The 17,023-nt window shown below is 33.0% G+C and overlaps 1 protein-coding gene across 1 annotated transcript; it reads right to left on the reverse strand.

Moving 5' to 3' along the window:
* Nucleotides 1-1,046: 1,046 nt before the first annotated feature.
* LOC143247542 (cytochrome P450 3A14-like) lies at nucleotides 1,047-16,451 on the reverse strand. The gene is made up of 14 exons (XM_076495814.1): nucleotides 16,297-16,451; nucleotides 13,300-13,396; nucleotides 12,199-12,251; nucleotides 11,425-11,521; nucleotides 10,919-11,047; nucleotides 9,560-9,797; nucleotides 6,006-6,148; nucleotides 5,299-5,431; nucleotides 3,472-3,556; nucleotides 2,699-2,807; nucleotides 2,412-2,500; nucleotides 1,866-2,006; nucleotides 1,548-1,713; nucleotides 1,047-1,318 (listed from the first exon to the last, which is right to left on the reverse strand). Exons 1-14 carry the CDS (start codon nucleotides 16,347-16,349, stop codon nucleotides 1,241-1,243), a joined length of 1,611 nt encoding a protein of 536 aa, XP_076351929.1. The 5' UTR covers nucleotides 16,350-16,451; the 3' UTR covers nucleotides 1,047-1,240.
* Between the last annotated feature and the right edge of the window lie 572 nt (nucleotides 16,452-17,023).

Below are 17,023 nucleotides of genomic sequence, written 5' to 3' on the forward strand. Positions count from 1 at the left end.
TGTGTTTAGTGTCGAAGTTTTTGTGTTGTGTTAATAAAGGTTAATATGCTGTAGACAGACCCCAACTTTTTGTGTTGTGTTAATAAGGTTAATATGCTGTAGACAGGCTACATGAAAAAGTGATAACTATTTGATTTGCTATGTAAAATAAAAAAATGCTGTAATTTCACTGCATTGTTTACAAAGTTTATTAATAAGGAACAATATAATATTAATAGGTTAATAATAATGGGTGATTGGTGTGGTCTTCTGGTTTAAGCGCTCTGCTCGTAATATGTGCAGATGGATCGTATGATTAAAACCTGTCACCAAATGTACTTGATCTTTATAACTTGGAGTCATTATAACGTGATGTTTCGTTCTTCTGTTCGTTGGAAGTGAAAATGGTTGAGAAGCTAATGGTACGGGTAGTGCAGACAGACCTCGAGTTGATTTGTGCAAAATTCAGTAAATCAAACTAACACATTATAAATCTAGACACACAACATTTCCGGGTTTTAAGTTTGTTGTCTTTAAAATTGAAGTATTTTAAATGCTAGTAACAAAGTAACATTTCATTTTTGTAAATGTTCACAGTGTAGAATACTTGTTTGAAACAACCTCTTAACATCAGCATTTCAATTCTACCTGTACTTTATATAAACTATAGAACTTATATATTTTTATTAACAGGTTCTCAGCTATCTATACAATTTGAATCATTTTTATCTTTAAAAAATTTCAGTGCCTTATCGCAGTTAGCAAATTTTTCACGATTCTCTCAACAACAACAAAAAATGTTCGGAAAAGAAAATGAAAGTTTAAACACATATCACTGTTAAACAGCAACACAAAATAACGAAAATTTTGCCCTTTAATTGTCATTTCTAAACAAAAATCCTATCTACTTTTTACATAAATTGGTTTCTTTACTCAATATCTTTCTGAAACTTTTAAAATCTTCCCACGTTTTATACGCGGTATTACAAAAGAGTAAATAATCGCATTACAAACAAAGTTGAGTATTTCAAACCTGTGATTCCGGTGTATAACAAATCAACCAACTATTCGTAACATCATTCAATTTATTTTACTTGTATTATTACACTTCAAGTTAACGACACAGAAACTCACTTTCAGTCAGAAATTATTATTCAGAAGAATAGAGTTAATAATATCAATGTGTTTAAATCAGCTGATAAACTTGTGTGATTAAGACACTGTTATTTATATGAATATTTCATTTCACAAGAGGTCAACACTACACTGGAACTACTTTCACGTGAATGCCATGTACTGGACCAATGGTTAGGAACTTAACGTTATATTGTATATCTCCCTGAAAGACAAGAACAAGTTTCAATGACTAACAAATAAAAATATCTCTGAAAACTGATCAGAAATAATGTATATTGTTTATACTTATTTTATATTAATTTATACAGTTGTGATTTTATCTTAATTTTCTCTTTTCATCATTTGTAAGAAAAATTATAATTTACATATAACTATGGTTGTGAATAAACTTGTGTTTTTCACTCGAAAATATTTCACAACGTGAAACTCACGATTTCCGTCTTCTCAGAAGGAACTATTTTGTATGCGCGCAAGATTCTGGCCAAAGCTAGTTTGGCTTCCAATTGCGCCATTCTCATGCCAATACAGTTTCGCGGTCCAGATCCAAACGGTTGATAGGCCATGGGGTGAATGTCCTTTTTATTTTCGGGCAGAAACCTGCAAATCATGACATTATAACACTTACGTGTCAAATTATACATGTTCATAGTTCTTTTTGCAGATTAAAACAAATATGTTTTTTTGAATAAAATATTAATAAATCTGTAAAAGTAGCACAAAGTTATAGGTATTAGCTATTTAGTGTTTACCTCTCAGGCTTAAAATCGTATGGCTCAGACCAGATCTCTGGATCGTGATGGAGGTGCCAAACAGGGATCTGTATGACAGTGTCTTTGGGGATTTTAAAACTACCTAGTTGGTAATCCTCGTCGGAAACTCTGTTGATAAACCTATAAAAAAATAAAAAGACATGTACTCCTTGTCTCATTGCTCGTTTAGCATCGTCAGGAGGTAGTGGAAGATAATTATCACTATCCAATAGAATAGCATCTCTTTCAAATTGAATCGAGGAAATCCTCACATGTTTTCACTGGTAAAGGTATCAATAAATAATTTTGACATAAGTAATTCTGTTAATTAACCTGAAACATTACTGTTTTAGCATCATTAAGAGACATTGCAATACCAAATCTGTTCCTAACTGACCCGAGAAATTCTCATTACAATAAATGATTTACGCGAATTAAACTAAAACAGATAAAATCATTGCTAAAGACTGCTTTGTATGATTTATACGATAAAATGACGTTTTTGATAAATGACGCCACTTGCAATTGAATGAAAATCGTACTCACGTGACAACTGGCGGGTACACTCGCAGAGATTCTGAGAAAACGTGGTCTAAATATCGAAGTTTGTTTACTGTGTTGTAATCTAAGACACCCTGGAATAGAGTATTAAGAATGAAAATAAACATTTAGATTTGATTTGAAATAGTATTGAAAATATATTTACAATAAACTGACTTTCAACTTTTTTCAAACACCTGAGATTAACAATCTATTAAAAGGTTTTAAAACAGAAAATATTGAAGAATTTAGTCCAGTTTATATTTTACATACAAATAAAGCACAGGTCTTACATCTTGTCCTATGACATCGTTTATTTCTTCACGAATTCTTTCCTGGACATCTTGTCGGTTGACCAGTATATGGGTTGTGAAACCGAGGGCTGTACTTGTTGTTTCATAACTGTTCAAATAAATAAATGTTGAAGTTTCTGTTTATTTTTCTACTCTTGATATGCTTACGTTTGTACGCTATACGAAAATGTCATACATATACCAATTTTAGAGCAATACCAAAATGTTCGCAAAATACAGAAATACACTTTCCATCTAAGCTCTCAACAACTGCAAACGTAAACTGGTAAATAAAATCACTGAGCACAATTTCGTAGACTTCGTAACTAGTAAACATAGGATTATGTGAATACAGAATTCATCCACTTCAAATATTAGGCTTAATAGAAAAGAGTGAAACTAACATTTGCTAGAAACGTAAATACATATGTTCATTGTTTCATCCAATCAGCATACAGATAAAAAAGAAAAAGAAAGGAGGTTATTTCCCACAGGCCAATCATATCATAGAAACAATCATTACAATATTGTATTTTCTCAGTTGGTCTGTGAGGTTTATCGTATGTATATATATATATATATGCGTACATACATACACCTCCGTAATTTCGCGCTATTTTGAAATCCATTGCACAACGAGAACAACATTTCACGAATATTTCAAAGATATTTTCTTCTTCTAATATAAAGATAAAAATATGACGCAGTGTGAGTACGGTACTCTTATATAAAATATTCTACTTTCTTCTATAATAGGTGGAAGCTAGACTTACCCAGCCAATAAGAATAGGATAGAATTTGCTTTAATTTCCATATCTGTGATAAACTTCATCTGTTTCTTTCCGTCCTTGAAACTTTCTGATGAAATAAAAGAGAAAGAAAAAGTAGAAAGGTTGACACCAAATTGAATATCTGTGTCTACAAATCTTATCAATTAGTGAAAGATACGCATTAACGCGGATTGAAATCTTCTCAGAAACAGCTGCCGAATTAGGTAAGCAAAAACGAAAGGTTGATTGTTTTTAATTTCGGCGCAAACCTGCACGAGGGCTATCTTCGCTAGCCGTCCCTAATGTAAGATTAAAGGGAAGGCAGCTAGTCATTACCAGCCCCCGCCAACTCTTTGACTACTCTTTTGCTAACGAATAGTGGGATTGACCGTTACTTTATAACGTCCACACAGCTGAAATGGCGAGTGTGTTTGGTGTGACGGGGATTCGAACCCGCTATCCTCAGATTACGAGTCGAGTGCCTCAACCACCTGGCCATGCCGGACCTACGAAAGGTTGAAACGAGCACTGGACCACAATTAATGGAGTGACAAAAACTGGAAACACGTTCTCGTTACAAAGCAATCCAAGTTCGAATTGTCCGATAATTTGGTACCATGGTCAGTTTACAACACTTACACTGAAGGCATATTTGAGGTTAAGTAACATCTTAGGGCTTCATCTCAACCGACGGTATAAATGAACCCACGACGCCAATTACTGCTAAAAACCAATTGTGTGTACATTTTTGTCTCCATCACAGAATTCCCTCAGCAACAATACTTAAAGGGCTGGTATTCATATTTAAGCAATATGATCGTACACTGATAAACCATACGACAATTGGAAAACCCGGTTTAATTATAAAAACGGACGAGTGGAAGAAAGGAAGAACGAGCAAGTGTATGTCAACCACATTAGGTATGTTTTATCCAGCACCAGTACGGCCTTTCACCTTAGAATGAGGCTCAGCAGAAACAACTGATGCAATAGTGGCTGAGACGCTACTTGTGTCATCATATCTTATGAAGAGCAACTATGATGACGTAAACCACAAATATATTAAACTGATGAAGCGTATGATCGATGTAAACCAAAGGATGGCGAACAGGACATCAGTGCTTATCACGTGATATTTGCTTTAATTTTTTTTCCTGTTTCTGTGACCGTTTTCTAGTAATAACGACTTCGCCGTCCAGTTTCCACTGTTCACTGTAGGTGACTCCTGGATGTACAAGTATAGCGTATTGCATAAGTTTGTACACGTTGTGTAAGAGAACTCACTCAGTCACATGATCGCTGTGACAACTAGAAGCTCGAGGGTCTAGCACGTGAGACTTGTTGGTGGTTAAATGAAAGAGACAAGATTCCGTTAGGAGAATATAAAAATACTGTCTGGCCGCAAGTTCAATATACACAAGGAACAGTATTTCAACTTGGGAAAAAAGTTGACAAAAGTTCCTCAGCGAATACCGACACACCCAGATTTGAAACAAATAACTTTAACATCGTCAAAGCTACTATGTCGGTTTACCTTAGACCGACCAATTACAGAAATGATCAAAAGGTCATGAAGCGTTACAGATACATGATGATCCCAAAAGAATCCCACACTAAGGTAATGTTTTACCATGCAATAAACCCACATATATAGTGAAACAATAACCTGAAAAACACATAGAACATTATTTATCGCTACTAGCCTATAAAATTAAACTCAGTTGATAATTTAAAACAGTTTCACAGACACCTGTATCTCGGTCATTATTGTAGATACTTTAAGATTGTATTTTGTTTTTAATCTTTAAAATACGTCATGTTTATGTTTACCTTTTCTATCAGCAGAATCATTTTCTGTTGGCTCGTCTTCACCAGCTGTTAACTGTTTAGCAGTCACATTTTGAATGTCTTCTCTTGCCATACGAGCATCCAACATCATCTGAAGAAGATCAGATCTTCGAAGCTAAAACAAGAGGGAATGTTCATTAGCCGTAGCTCTTGATACTATTATAGGCAGTGTTAGAAATTTTTTCCTTTTTTATTCAACTATATTTTCGTGGGACGTACGTACGTCTACCTGATTTATTTTTATTACTGATCAGAATACAATACCAATATTGTATGGCATATATATATTTATATGTACTCAATTTTCAGAGATGTTTAATATCTGGTATTTTCAAGATTACATTAGATTAATTCACACACAAACATATTTTGGTTAGGCCTGACTTTACAGTTAATGTGTCAGGATGCAGATCGAATCATCCAACATTAGAGATTTGATGCTTATAAAATTACTTCTTATTTTCAAATGTGAGCCATTTATAAAACTAATAATTAGAGATAGCTATACCTAAACCACAGGTGTTTCTGATGAGAAATTCTGTTCTTTAAATGAAATTACTTCAAAAACCACTTCAGAGCCAGAATTGTTTATCACTAATTCACAGGATATTTTGGGATTGTTTCCTCCCGATTATTTAGTAAAAGTAACAGTAATTATCTACATGATGAAAGACAGAAAATTTTCTTACAGCTGGATTTCCTCGTCTTTCCTCTATTACTTTCGTAATTCCTTCGATTAAGGATCTTCCTGGTGTTGAGAATATCTGATGCCATATGAAATCCACCAGTTTTCGAATTGGATAAAGGATGCTGTAAAGCTCAGGAAAGCACACTAAAAATCAAGGCCGTTTCTCAGTAAATCTCTATATATATCTGAATTAAACACTGTCTACATTCAAATTATGCTCTGGTCAGCTGTGACTTTTGTCATAAGTAGTTTTTCTTTGTTTAAAACTTCAAATGTTAACATATTTTTACTCCAGATGGCCTATATTTTCTAAAACCGAATATCCTAAGATCAGATCAAAGTTGAAGACTAGCGAGTAACCTTTGAAATATTTAATTATATTAGGTATATTTTATATATAGATTTTGAAAACTTTTCTCGACTCCCTAATAGTATAAGCATTTTATATTATCTTCTGAAGAGAGTGAGTGTAAGAATAAATTATGCTAGCCATTCTACTAAATATATCACAATATATATTTATATCTCAAACATGCATCTTTTAGTAGAATCGCTACCATAATTTCTACCAGTCAACCTTTAGATTTTGGGTAGGATTAGTATAAAGTAATCTATGGAACCTTGGGCGTGGACAAATACATCAATCGAAAGGATTGAACATCGTGAGTTGAAACTGGAATTCCATTGTAACAACATGATAAAAAAGAATCACACAATAATAATAATAACCTGTATATTATTACTTATATTTGTGCATACACGCGTGCTCATATCTTTAAAGAGACAAAGTAGAAAGCACCAATACTGAGAAGATCCTGAGCACGTCCACCTGTATTATTACTTATCTTATCCACGTGCTCGCTCGCGTGTGCATTTTTTTAATTAGGAAGACTATCGAAAAACCATATAATAGAAATAAAATCATAGACAGACAGACACGCACGTGCGTATTTGTTTACGTTTGAACATCATAGCCTCAAGAGGAAAGTATCTAAAAACTTAAAATTTTGCACCAGTACTAAGTGGACCCTGAGCGTGAGCACCTGGGCATTATTGCTTATTTTATCCATGTACATACTCAGGCGCATCTTTTTAATTAGGCAGGCTAACAACATCTAATATACGGAAAAGCCGGTATGCTTTGGTAACAATGCATTCCAATAACGGATTTTATGTCATATTAGAATACTTTATCATAACAAAAGTGTAACCCAAGATTGTTGTTAGTCTATGTACTAAAACTATGACATTTTATGTCACTTTATATATACATAGTCTGTATATATAATGTATTAACATAAGGAGTGTCATTATAGAGTACCTAGATACTGATTTTGTGTTACACACCAATATCACATATTGGTATGTACTGGAGTAGAGCCACTTTCTAATCTCTGTTTTTTGTTTTAATTTGACGCAAATGTGCAAAAAGGCTATCTGCCGAGCCACGTGTATGTGATACTACAAGCTTTGATCTCTTGGATACACACTGCTGGCCAAAATCTTAAGGCTAATGAACATAAAGAAAAAAACATGCATTTTGCGTTGTTAGACTGAACCACTTATATGGGTAGAGCTTCGAAGGATGAAAATAAGAAAAGGGAAAATAAAAATAAAAAACTTTTTTACATCTACTAGGGAAAATTTTAAATTAGCCTAATTACTAGCTGGTCAAAAGTTTAAGACCATACCAAAAAGAAGTTCTAAACAGAGTAGAAAATGCCCAACAAGAGGTCTCATTAGTGATTTGCACGACCGTCATTTCGAATAACTTGCGAACTCGTTGAGTGGTCCAAAAGAATCGGGTTATTTGCCAAAAAAGTCTGCGGGCATTTTAGATTGCAGTGTTGTCCTGCTAAAATCATTTCCACACAAGCGAGGACCTTCAGTCAATAAGGATGCTCTCTTCAACATGACAAAAATATGCATTTTGCGTTGTTATACTAAACCACTTATTTGAGTAAAGTTTCGAAAGATGAAAATAATAAAAGGGAAAATAAAAATAAAAAACATTTTTAGCATTTAATAGGTAAAATGTGAACACTATGAAATTAGCCTAAATACTAGCTGATCAAAGGTTTGAGACCATACCAAAATGAAGTCCTTAACAGGGTAAGAAATGGCCAGCAAGATGTCTGAGTTGTGATTTTCACGGCCGTCATTGCGAATAACTGCAAACATTCGCTTTGGCATAGTCGATATAAGCGTTTGCAGAAGACTGGCTGGAAGGTTATTCCAAGTGGTGAAGATGGCTTCACGAAGATCATGCAATGTTTGGAATTGACGTCCATTTCTATAGACTTCCATTGCCATCCACTCCCAAACATTTTCAATGGGTTTCAGTTCCGGCAAAAACGATGGATGGTCCAAAAGAATCATATTATTTGTCATAAAAAGTCCTTTTTCCTGCGGGCATTGTGGATTGCAGCGTTGTTCTGCTGAAAGATCCAGTCATTTCCACACAAGCGAGGGCCTTCAGTCAATAAGGATGCTCTCTTCAACATGTCAATGTAACCAGCTGCTGTTTGACGCCTCTGTATAACCTGAAGTTCTATTGTTTCATGGAAGGTAAAAGCTCCACAAATTGTGATGGAGCTTCTTCCACTGTGTCGTGTAGAAAATGTGTCCGATGGGATATCCTTATCGTACTACTAACGTTGGAAACCATCTGGACCATCCATGTTAACTTTTTTCTCATCAGAGAACAAAACCTTCTTCCATTTTTGTACGTCCCATGTTTTGTGCTTTTCAGCAAAGTTTAACCGAGGTGTTTCGTGGTAGGAAAAGGCGTGGCCCCTGAAGACGGTTACGGTTTTTAAAGCCTTTTCCTCGTAGATGCCGTCTTATTGTTCTTAAGCTGCATTATGCGTCTGTAAAGGCCTTAATCTTGTTCGACGATCGGCTGGTGTCTTGCCGGACAACTCGTCGAAACCTCCTGCTCAACGACGGCGAAATTTTCTTGGGCGGACCACATTCTCGTTCCGTATCACTCAGGGTCTTTTCAGAAATTTGCAACAGCAGTTTTACTACCCAATCTCACCAGCGATGGCACGTTGATAGAGACATTTCTTTTGCAGCTCGAAAATTCTGCCACGTTCAAACTCTGTCAACTTTTTCGCCTTTGCCATGTTTTTACTAAATGTAACACAGGAGATGTCAGTAGGAGATGTTGACAACGCTAATGCTTGAATACAAATGACTAAATTTCGTTACGTGTTTACTAATTAACTCTTCGTTTCTGTAAGGTCTTAAACTTTTGACCAGCTAGTATTTAGGCTAATTTCATAATGTTTATATATTACCTATTAAATGCTAAAGCAGTTTTTTATTTTTATTTTCCCTTTTTTATTTTCATTTTTTGAAGCTCTAGTCAAATAAGTGGTTGAGTCTAACAACGTAAAATGTATATATTTTTTTATGTTCATTGGCCTCAAGATTTTGGCCAGCAGTGTATTTTATATTAAAAAATAAATAACCGACAAAAATAAACGACTGGTGAGTAAAAAAGAATCAGAATTAACTTTTGACATCAAATTAAACAAAATTCAAACATACTTAATAAAAATATGAGAAATTCTGAAGTTTGAGTGTTGAAAATAGCTCTGGAATTGGTTAGAAAGGGATCGTCTGGATTCTGTTGGACATTTGTCTGGATACCAAATGCAGTTTGACCAATGACATCAGTTGTCAGTTCTTGGTACATCTCGTATATATCAAAATCCTCTTCTGTCTGGGCTTTCTCAGCAATTTTTTCCATAAGGATCCCGACAGCTTTCTGCATGATTGGTGTCATCTGAAACACAAATTATCTTTTTGCAGATTGTGTAATACAACATAATAAATCGAAAAAAAAACATATAGAATTATCACCAGAATATTAACTATTAATAAATATTATAATTATTATGATGTAGTAATATTGATTTTTAATTATTTATAAAGCTACAGTTTTTCGAATTACATTTCTTTATTTGTATTATGAATAGCTTTACGGCACTCTTTACTATGTCTGACGCACATACTACGCAATGCTAATGGGTTACCAATTACATACAAAATTATCTTGAAAAGCCTTTAATATTATTAATTGTTAAAGACTGCAACAAATAACATGACACATTTTAACAATATTTGCCAATGAATTGTTTAACATAATTTGAACTTGTCATCCCATCGATTCTTTAAATAGTGACATTACGCTATAAAATCTAGGTTTATCTCCTGTATGAAAATATAGATTATGGACCCAATAATTATGTAAATATTTCTATATTGAAGATTTAATAATAATTACTGTAGTTATCAAATCTACTTGTAAATATTGTTACTGATTTAAATGTTGTTTAACAATTTTATTTAAACACTATCACAGACAATATGTATTTAACAATGTTTTGAGAGCTATCATTCATTAACGCCCTTTGTTTATTGTTAAATAAAAGCTACACAATGGATCATCCATGCTTTAACCAAACAAGTTTTGAATCCCAGTCTTTAGCGTTATCTTCAACATCTACTGGAATAGAAATGATATGAATAATATAATAACAACGTATGAGTTTTGTTCTGTTTACGAAACGTGGCAGGAAAATAAAATATTCGTAAGAAAACCGCAAATCTAGAACATAATAATTAAAACAATATTCCTTATTATTTATACCTGTCTATACACACAGATACATAGAAAAACAAAGCTACAGACGGACGAGTATACAGAAAGACAGTAGATATACTTCGTATCTTCTATATGAATAGAATATTTCTGTTCGGTGATGAGTTTTTACTAATCTCTAAAGCAGTGATTAAATTGGTAAAGCTGATAACGTAGATTTATAAAAGAAGTTTCTGACGATAGTTACTGTTGTCAGACCACATTAAAATAATGCTTAAGTTATAGACAAATACAATACTGACCTGTCTCATTTTACTGGAACTGAAGGTAGGAGTGAGGAGACTACGAACTTCCTTCCAATGTTCTCCTCGTTGCAAAGTCAATTGTGATTTTAATTCATTGACTGGCTGCGCGCCTCCAGGGATGAACATCTGTAGAAATATACACGTTTAACTACTGACTAAGATACGTTTACTATAAAAGTTACAGTTTCATGAGAACTTCTACAATATGATGTCCTATGGTTTACACTAATTATTCTCCTAATAACCTAAATACATATACAAAGGAAAAGATGGAATAAAAAGATAAATTATAAATTATTTTAGTGCTTATATTCAACTATCGATTAAAATATGTATCTATTCCAAATATTTTTCAGTCAAATTGTCATTTGAATATATTGCTTCTTAATGTAAGTTATCCACATTGAACATTTCACTTGTTTAAAAAATTTCCATGTGTGACATTGTTTTACTAATTAAAATAATTGTTTTCAAATTTCTATGCAGATGATTTTTATTCTTACCGGTCTTCCCGTAAATTTGTGGAAATCTTTAATTTGTATTTGTTTCAAGAGGTCCAAATCCGCTACGATAATGATTGGTAATCGTCCGTAATAGAATCTAGAAAATAAATCATATAATTAATTTTCAAAACATTTAACATAGACACACCTTTTAAATGGGTATTAGTATATTAAATATTATACTTATTTATCCAGGATAATCTAATGTTAAATTTTATGATGGTGAAAACTTACGTTTAGAGTTTCAACATCTACGCTATTTCAGCAGCTAATGCACATTTTTTAACAAACGCTGAGAGTTTTATTTACGCTGGTTTCACTTCAAAACTGAGATATACTTAAAGATACCTTTCTAGGAAAACTATATGTTTCTACTTCTCGGAGTTTCAGCTCTAAATGTGAGAAGACTATTTTACTTTTCTACAATTAAATTCCGGCTGCTGAGAAAACTTAGAAATCACTTTTTTGTCCAGACGTTTAATTTACTGTATAAGTTAATTTAATGTCTTAAACACATTAGGACTAAAAAAATCTCAATTCTTCTTCGAACTTGTTACTTGCAAAAAAACAGAAGTAATAGTCATAAATCGAGAGGTGAAATTTAAACCATCTGTAATATTTCTATTTTCTGTCTGGATTCTAATAGTAAAAGAATGAAGTTTATTGAAAAGCTTACACTGCTTTCAACAGGCGGCAATAAGTGAAAGATATATCAATATTCAATTGTACAAAACTGTGTATTACCATGTACTACAATCTATGAAAGAAACTTACCCACAAATGTTGCCATATTTTTTTATCCATTCTTTGTGACATTTAATAGCACCCTTTAAAAACAGAACGAAACATTCATTAATTATTTATTCCGAGTATAAAATAAAATTTTAGCCAACAGTTTAATCGATAATGAAATACTTACGATAAATTTTGACAACTTTACAATGCACTTTTGAAAATTACTTAAACTTTGTTGCAATTCAGATATGAAAATTGCTTAAGCCTTGTTAAAATCCACTTTTAAAAATTAATTAAGTCTTGTTACAATTCAGTTTTGATAATTACTTAAGCCTTTTTTACAATTCAGTTTTGAAAATTTCGCAAGTCTTGTTATAATCCACTTTTGAAAAAATACCTAGGCCTTGTTACAATTTAGTTTCAAGAAATACTCAGATTAGAGAGTTTAAAGTTTATTAACTAATTTTATTAACCTTCATTAAAACAATATTGACAGTAAATATTTAACATAGAATTTCGAGTTAACTCGTCTTATGTAAGTAATTATAAAACAAGAGAAGTTATGGACAATATTGTAAGAAGTTGATATAAAGCACGATTAGCCTACTAATATGTTGATTTTTGTAGTCTGTTATTGCAGCAGTTCCTTTTATGGTATTGCTGTTTTTTTCGACATGTTATTGTAACAGAAGGTCTTGCAGAGTTGTTGTTTTTTATCTGCAGTTGCAGCAGAAGTTGGTAAAGAGTTGTGTTTAGTTTGGCCTTTTGTTGCAACAGAATCTTGGACGTAGTTGTGTGTTTTGTTTGGTCTTTCGTTGTAGTAGTTATTTATACAGAGTTGATCAGTTGTTCACCGAAATGTTAATGCTGTAAATTTAGTCTTGTGTCTCTTCTAGTTGGGTAGGAAAAAAATCATAACACAATTGTCTTAACTGCATATTTTTCACTTTATAAAGAAAATATTTTAACCAGAGATTTAGATCTTCCAGCTTAAAATTCTCATTTACGATTGTAAGGCTTCAGCTTTAACGCTAATATGTCTGTATCATTGCAAAAAAAAAAAAAAATTTTATTATAATTTTCATTCACAAGTTCGTCATTCTTTTTTTCATTATTAGAGTTAAATAAATTTCTCTAAACCTTGGTTTGAAACTCTTTCAGGTTTCCAAAGAAAAAGTTTGGTTTTGGTCCTGGGATGCCAAGGTCTTGAAAGAAAGATAACTTCTTCTGTCGCCACCTGGAACGAAACAATACAGAACTAGTAACGTACTCTCCCTAATTTACGAAAAATATATTAAACAGAAAGTTGTTTTATAATCTAACAATTCATAATCATTTCATAACATCATACGTTTTCATATTTTTAAGAGAATTTCTTTATTCATAAACTGAAATACAAATATTTTAATCCCTTATTTTTAATTCAGTATAATAAAAAATTATTTATTAATTTTATTTTTCTTAAAAGAATAATTATCAACACTTTTTTACCATAAAAATTTTTTACCAAATATGAATAGGCCTCAGCTAAGCACCTTTCAGCTCATCATTCCATAAAGAATGAATTGAAATATTATATAAACAATTTCCCTGTTAAACTCGAAGGTGTTGTTACTAATGCCAATGACACTTTACCCACTCAGACAGAATTAAGCAGCTACGCTGGTTTTAAATAACTTAATAATTATTCGATACATCCATCTTGCAAAATCGTTGGAACTTGTAGGAGCAGCTAACATTCCAATATATACAGTCATGACGTGTTAGATTCTCAATGTACGCATGCTCAGGTTGTATCTCCAACATCACGCGTTGCTTCCTTTATTAACTAATCAGAATCTCAAATGGTGGCTCTACCGTTATCCATGCTACCCATGAAGGACATGTTCCTGAATATAAGTTGTCCAGTTTAGAAATAAATATGTTGTTCTACAAATAGTTATGTGAACTTTAAAACAATCAGATAAAAGAAGAGCCGATAAAACAACAATCAAATCATGACGTGCTCACTGTATGAATTAGTTGTGATAAATTATCAGCGTAAAAGTTAGTGACGTCACAGAAAGAGACCATACGCGCATAAATACCTTCTAATGGCGAATTCCATACGTAATGCTACAGCAGTGAGAAGAAACCGGTTTTACTAAATTGTATTTGTTCATTCGGAACTAAACACTGGTGTGGAATCAGCGAAGTAAATGAAACATAAACTAAACTCATTCTAGTTTGGAAGTTTTGTGTGAAAACAGTTGGAAATGTGCTCAGAAGTGACTTGTCAAAAGCAGTGTGAGATTAATAATAAACACGTGGTCAACATGTTGGTCTCAAACTACGCACCAACGGACATGATAAAGGTCGTTTCGCTGAAACGTTGACCACATGTTTATTTTCCCTTAGCGCAATTTTACTATTTCTTTGTTTGGTAGGTGTTTATTTCAAAATGACACAAAGGGCTATCTGTGATCTGCTCATTGCGGAAAATTAAACTCTATATTTTAGAGTTCTAATTCCCTATACTTATTGCTAAGCTCACTCGGAAATATATTTTGCTCCTTCATTATTTACAATCCGTTTACGTATTACTCATACTGTTCAGGTTTTAAAAAATCTACAATAGCATCACATTTCTCCTTTGATTATTAAAAATGAAACACAATAGATAATAAATCATTACTTCTTTAACAATGATTTAAAAAATGTGATGTTCTATTTGAGTGTTTGGGATTAGTGAAAGAAAAACAGTAGTGACTGATACTTCAGTAAAATTCAAACATTCATAACAGATTATAGGGTTATAACAGATGACTTATTTCGTAGTATAACAGTTTTCAGGAACTTTCGGTATGTGTTATGCCTTTTTTTATATAAATTTAGCAATTTGAAATCTGTTTAAAAAAACAAAAGGGTTTTTATAAAACATAACAGTTTCTATTTCTCATACCACAAGAAAAAATTGCATTACCAACTTTGAGCCGTGGGTGCGTTATAGGAGTAATGGTTAAATCCTACGTGATTAGAGCAGCCCTCGTACTTTTAGTTGTTCTTCACAAACTGCCTTACCTTCAGAAAGTAATAAGAAGATTCTTAGTTTTCACGTTTTATTTTTTATCTTATTTTCACTTTCTTGAATAAACTAAATCCTCTATTTATATATTTCAGTATATATATATTAATGTTATTGTCCTGTATAATTACGTAACTATCTTCACTAGTACAGTATTCAATACTTTGTGACTTTGATCTAAGCACGCGCTCACATATTTCAGGTACACGCTCTCCGATTCAATAGGGATTGGTCAGCTTTCGCGACTACATCAACTAACATTTACTGCTCACGTGATGTGTATATTTTTTCATACACGTCACACAACATCAGTCAACCAATTCACCTTTGTACTCCTTAAAAAGAACAGTTATTCATTCGAAATAACTGGAGTTTGTGGGTCTTTAGAAATATACGATATTTAGATTACACATTTGTCTTTGAATCGAAATGCTTTTGGTTCTAGAAATGATATAAGTACAACTAATCAGTTATTTGATTTGGAATATGTTTTGGTAGTTTTAGTTTCAAAATTAGATTTGGAAAATACTTTAGTAGTTGTTGTTTCAAAATTAGGAAACATAAATTATAAGATTTGGAATAATCATAATCTACACGATACCGGATTAACCTTATATTTTACAAGTTTCATAATCTACGTGGTACTTGTTTATCATAATATTTTACAAGTTTCATAATCTACATGGTACTTGTTTAACATTATATTTTACAAGTTTCATAATCTACATGGTACTTGTTTATCATGATATTTTACAAGTTTCATAATCTACATGGTACTTGTTTATCATAATATTTTACAAGTTTCATAATCTACATGGTACTTGTTTAACATGATATTTTACAACTTTCATAGTCTAAAGGTATCTGTTTAACCTAATGTTTTACAAGTTTCAAAATCGACATGGTACAGTTTTAACCTAGCTAAACGCGATCTCTTCATAGATATGTGGATCTATCTGTCTCGTCTCTTTTTACTCACTGTGTGGTTAATCGTACTTTAAAAATTATTCTGGTGGATTTGATTTTTCGAACAAAACTGTATTAATCATACTGTTTAGATAATTCTCACCTACCTGAACCACGTTACCACCAGTAACACTAGAACTGTTATGACCGGTAAAAACATGTCTACTGCTCGCTTCAGTCTTGAGCAAATGATTATGGTTTGGTTTTTCAGCGTTCTTACTATATTTTGTAGCGTATGATAAGGACATCTGGCGGTAAAAATCTATGTATAGATATGATTTTGCTTCAAGTATGATAAATCTAACTTATCGGTCTAATTTCACTTATCTTTCATCCGTAACATCTACGCGATATATATATATATATACTCTTCAAAAAAAGAAACGCAAAAGGCAAAATTTGAGACAAATTTTTAACAAGTTTATTCCGGGTAGTTCTGTATGACATGTGTGAAACTTTGCACATTCACTGCTGAACATCCAAAGTCTGCAAAGGCGAAGTCCACGCTTACTAGGTGAAGTTTAACGTCACTCAACGTCAATAACGAGTATGCCCCGTGAGCATCAATAACTGCTTGGCATCTCCTGCCCATGGAAGCGATGAGATGACGAATCACATCCTGTGGAATGGCTGTTCACTCAGCTTGCAAAGCTGCTGCAAGCTGAGGTAGAGTCTGCGGTTGAGGTTGTCGCCGTCGCAGACGTCGGTCCAACTCGTCCCAAAGATGTTCGATGGGGTTTAAATCTGGTGATCGGGTGGGCCAGGGAAGAACGTTGATGTTGTGGTGTCTCAAGAAGACAGTGGTGAGTCGGGCTGTGTGAGGACGGCGTTGTC

This window comes from Tachypleus tridentatus, chromosome 3 (assembly GCF_004210375.1).
Source record: "Tachypleus tridentatus isolate NWPU-2018 chromosome 3, ASM421037v1, whole genome shotgun sequence".
NCBI classification, from domain to species: Eukaryota; Metazoa; Arthropoda; class Merostomata; order Xiphosura; family Limulidae; genus Tachypleus; species Tachypleus tridentatus.

Bases quoted from the DNA above. Each gene is read 5' to 3' on its own strand.
- LOC143247542 (XM_076495814.1), bottom strand. From the start codon at position 16,349: ATGTTTTTACCGGTCATAACAGTTCTAGTGTTACTGGTGGTAACGTGG. The intron at 11,048-11,424 runs GTAAGAATAAAA...ATATTTCTACAG, and splicing joins ACAAATTTACGGGAAGACCG to ATGTTCATCCCTGGAGGCGC. The intron at 1,714-1,865 runs GTAAACACTAAA...CATGATTTGCAG, and splicing joins TACGATTTTAAGCCTGAGAG to GTTTCTGCCCGAAAATAAAA.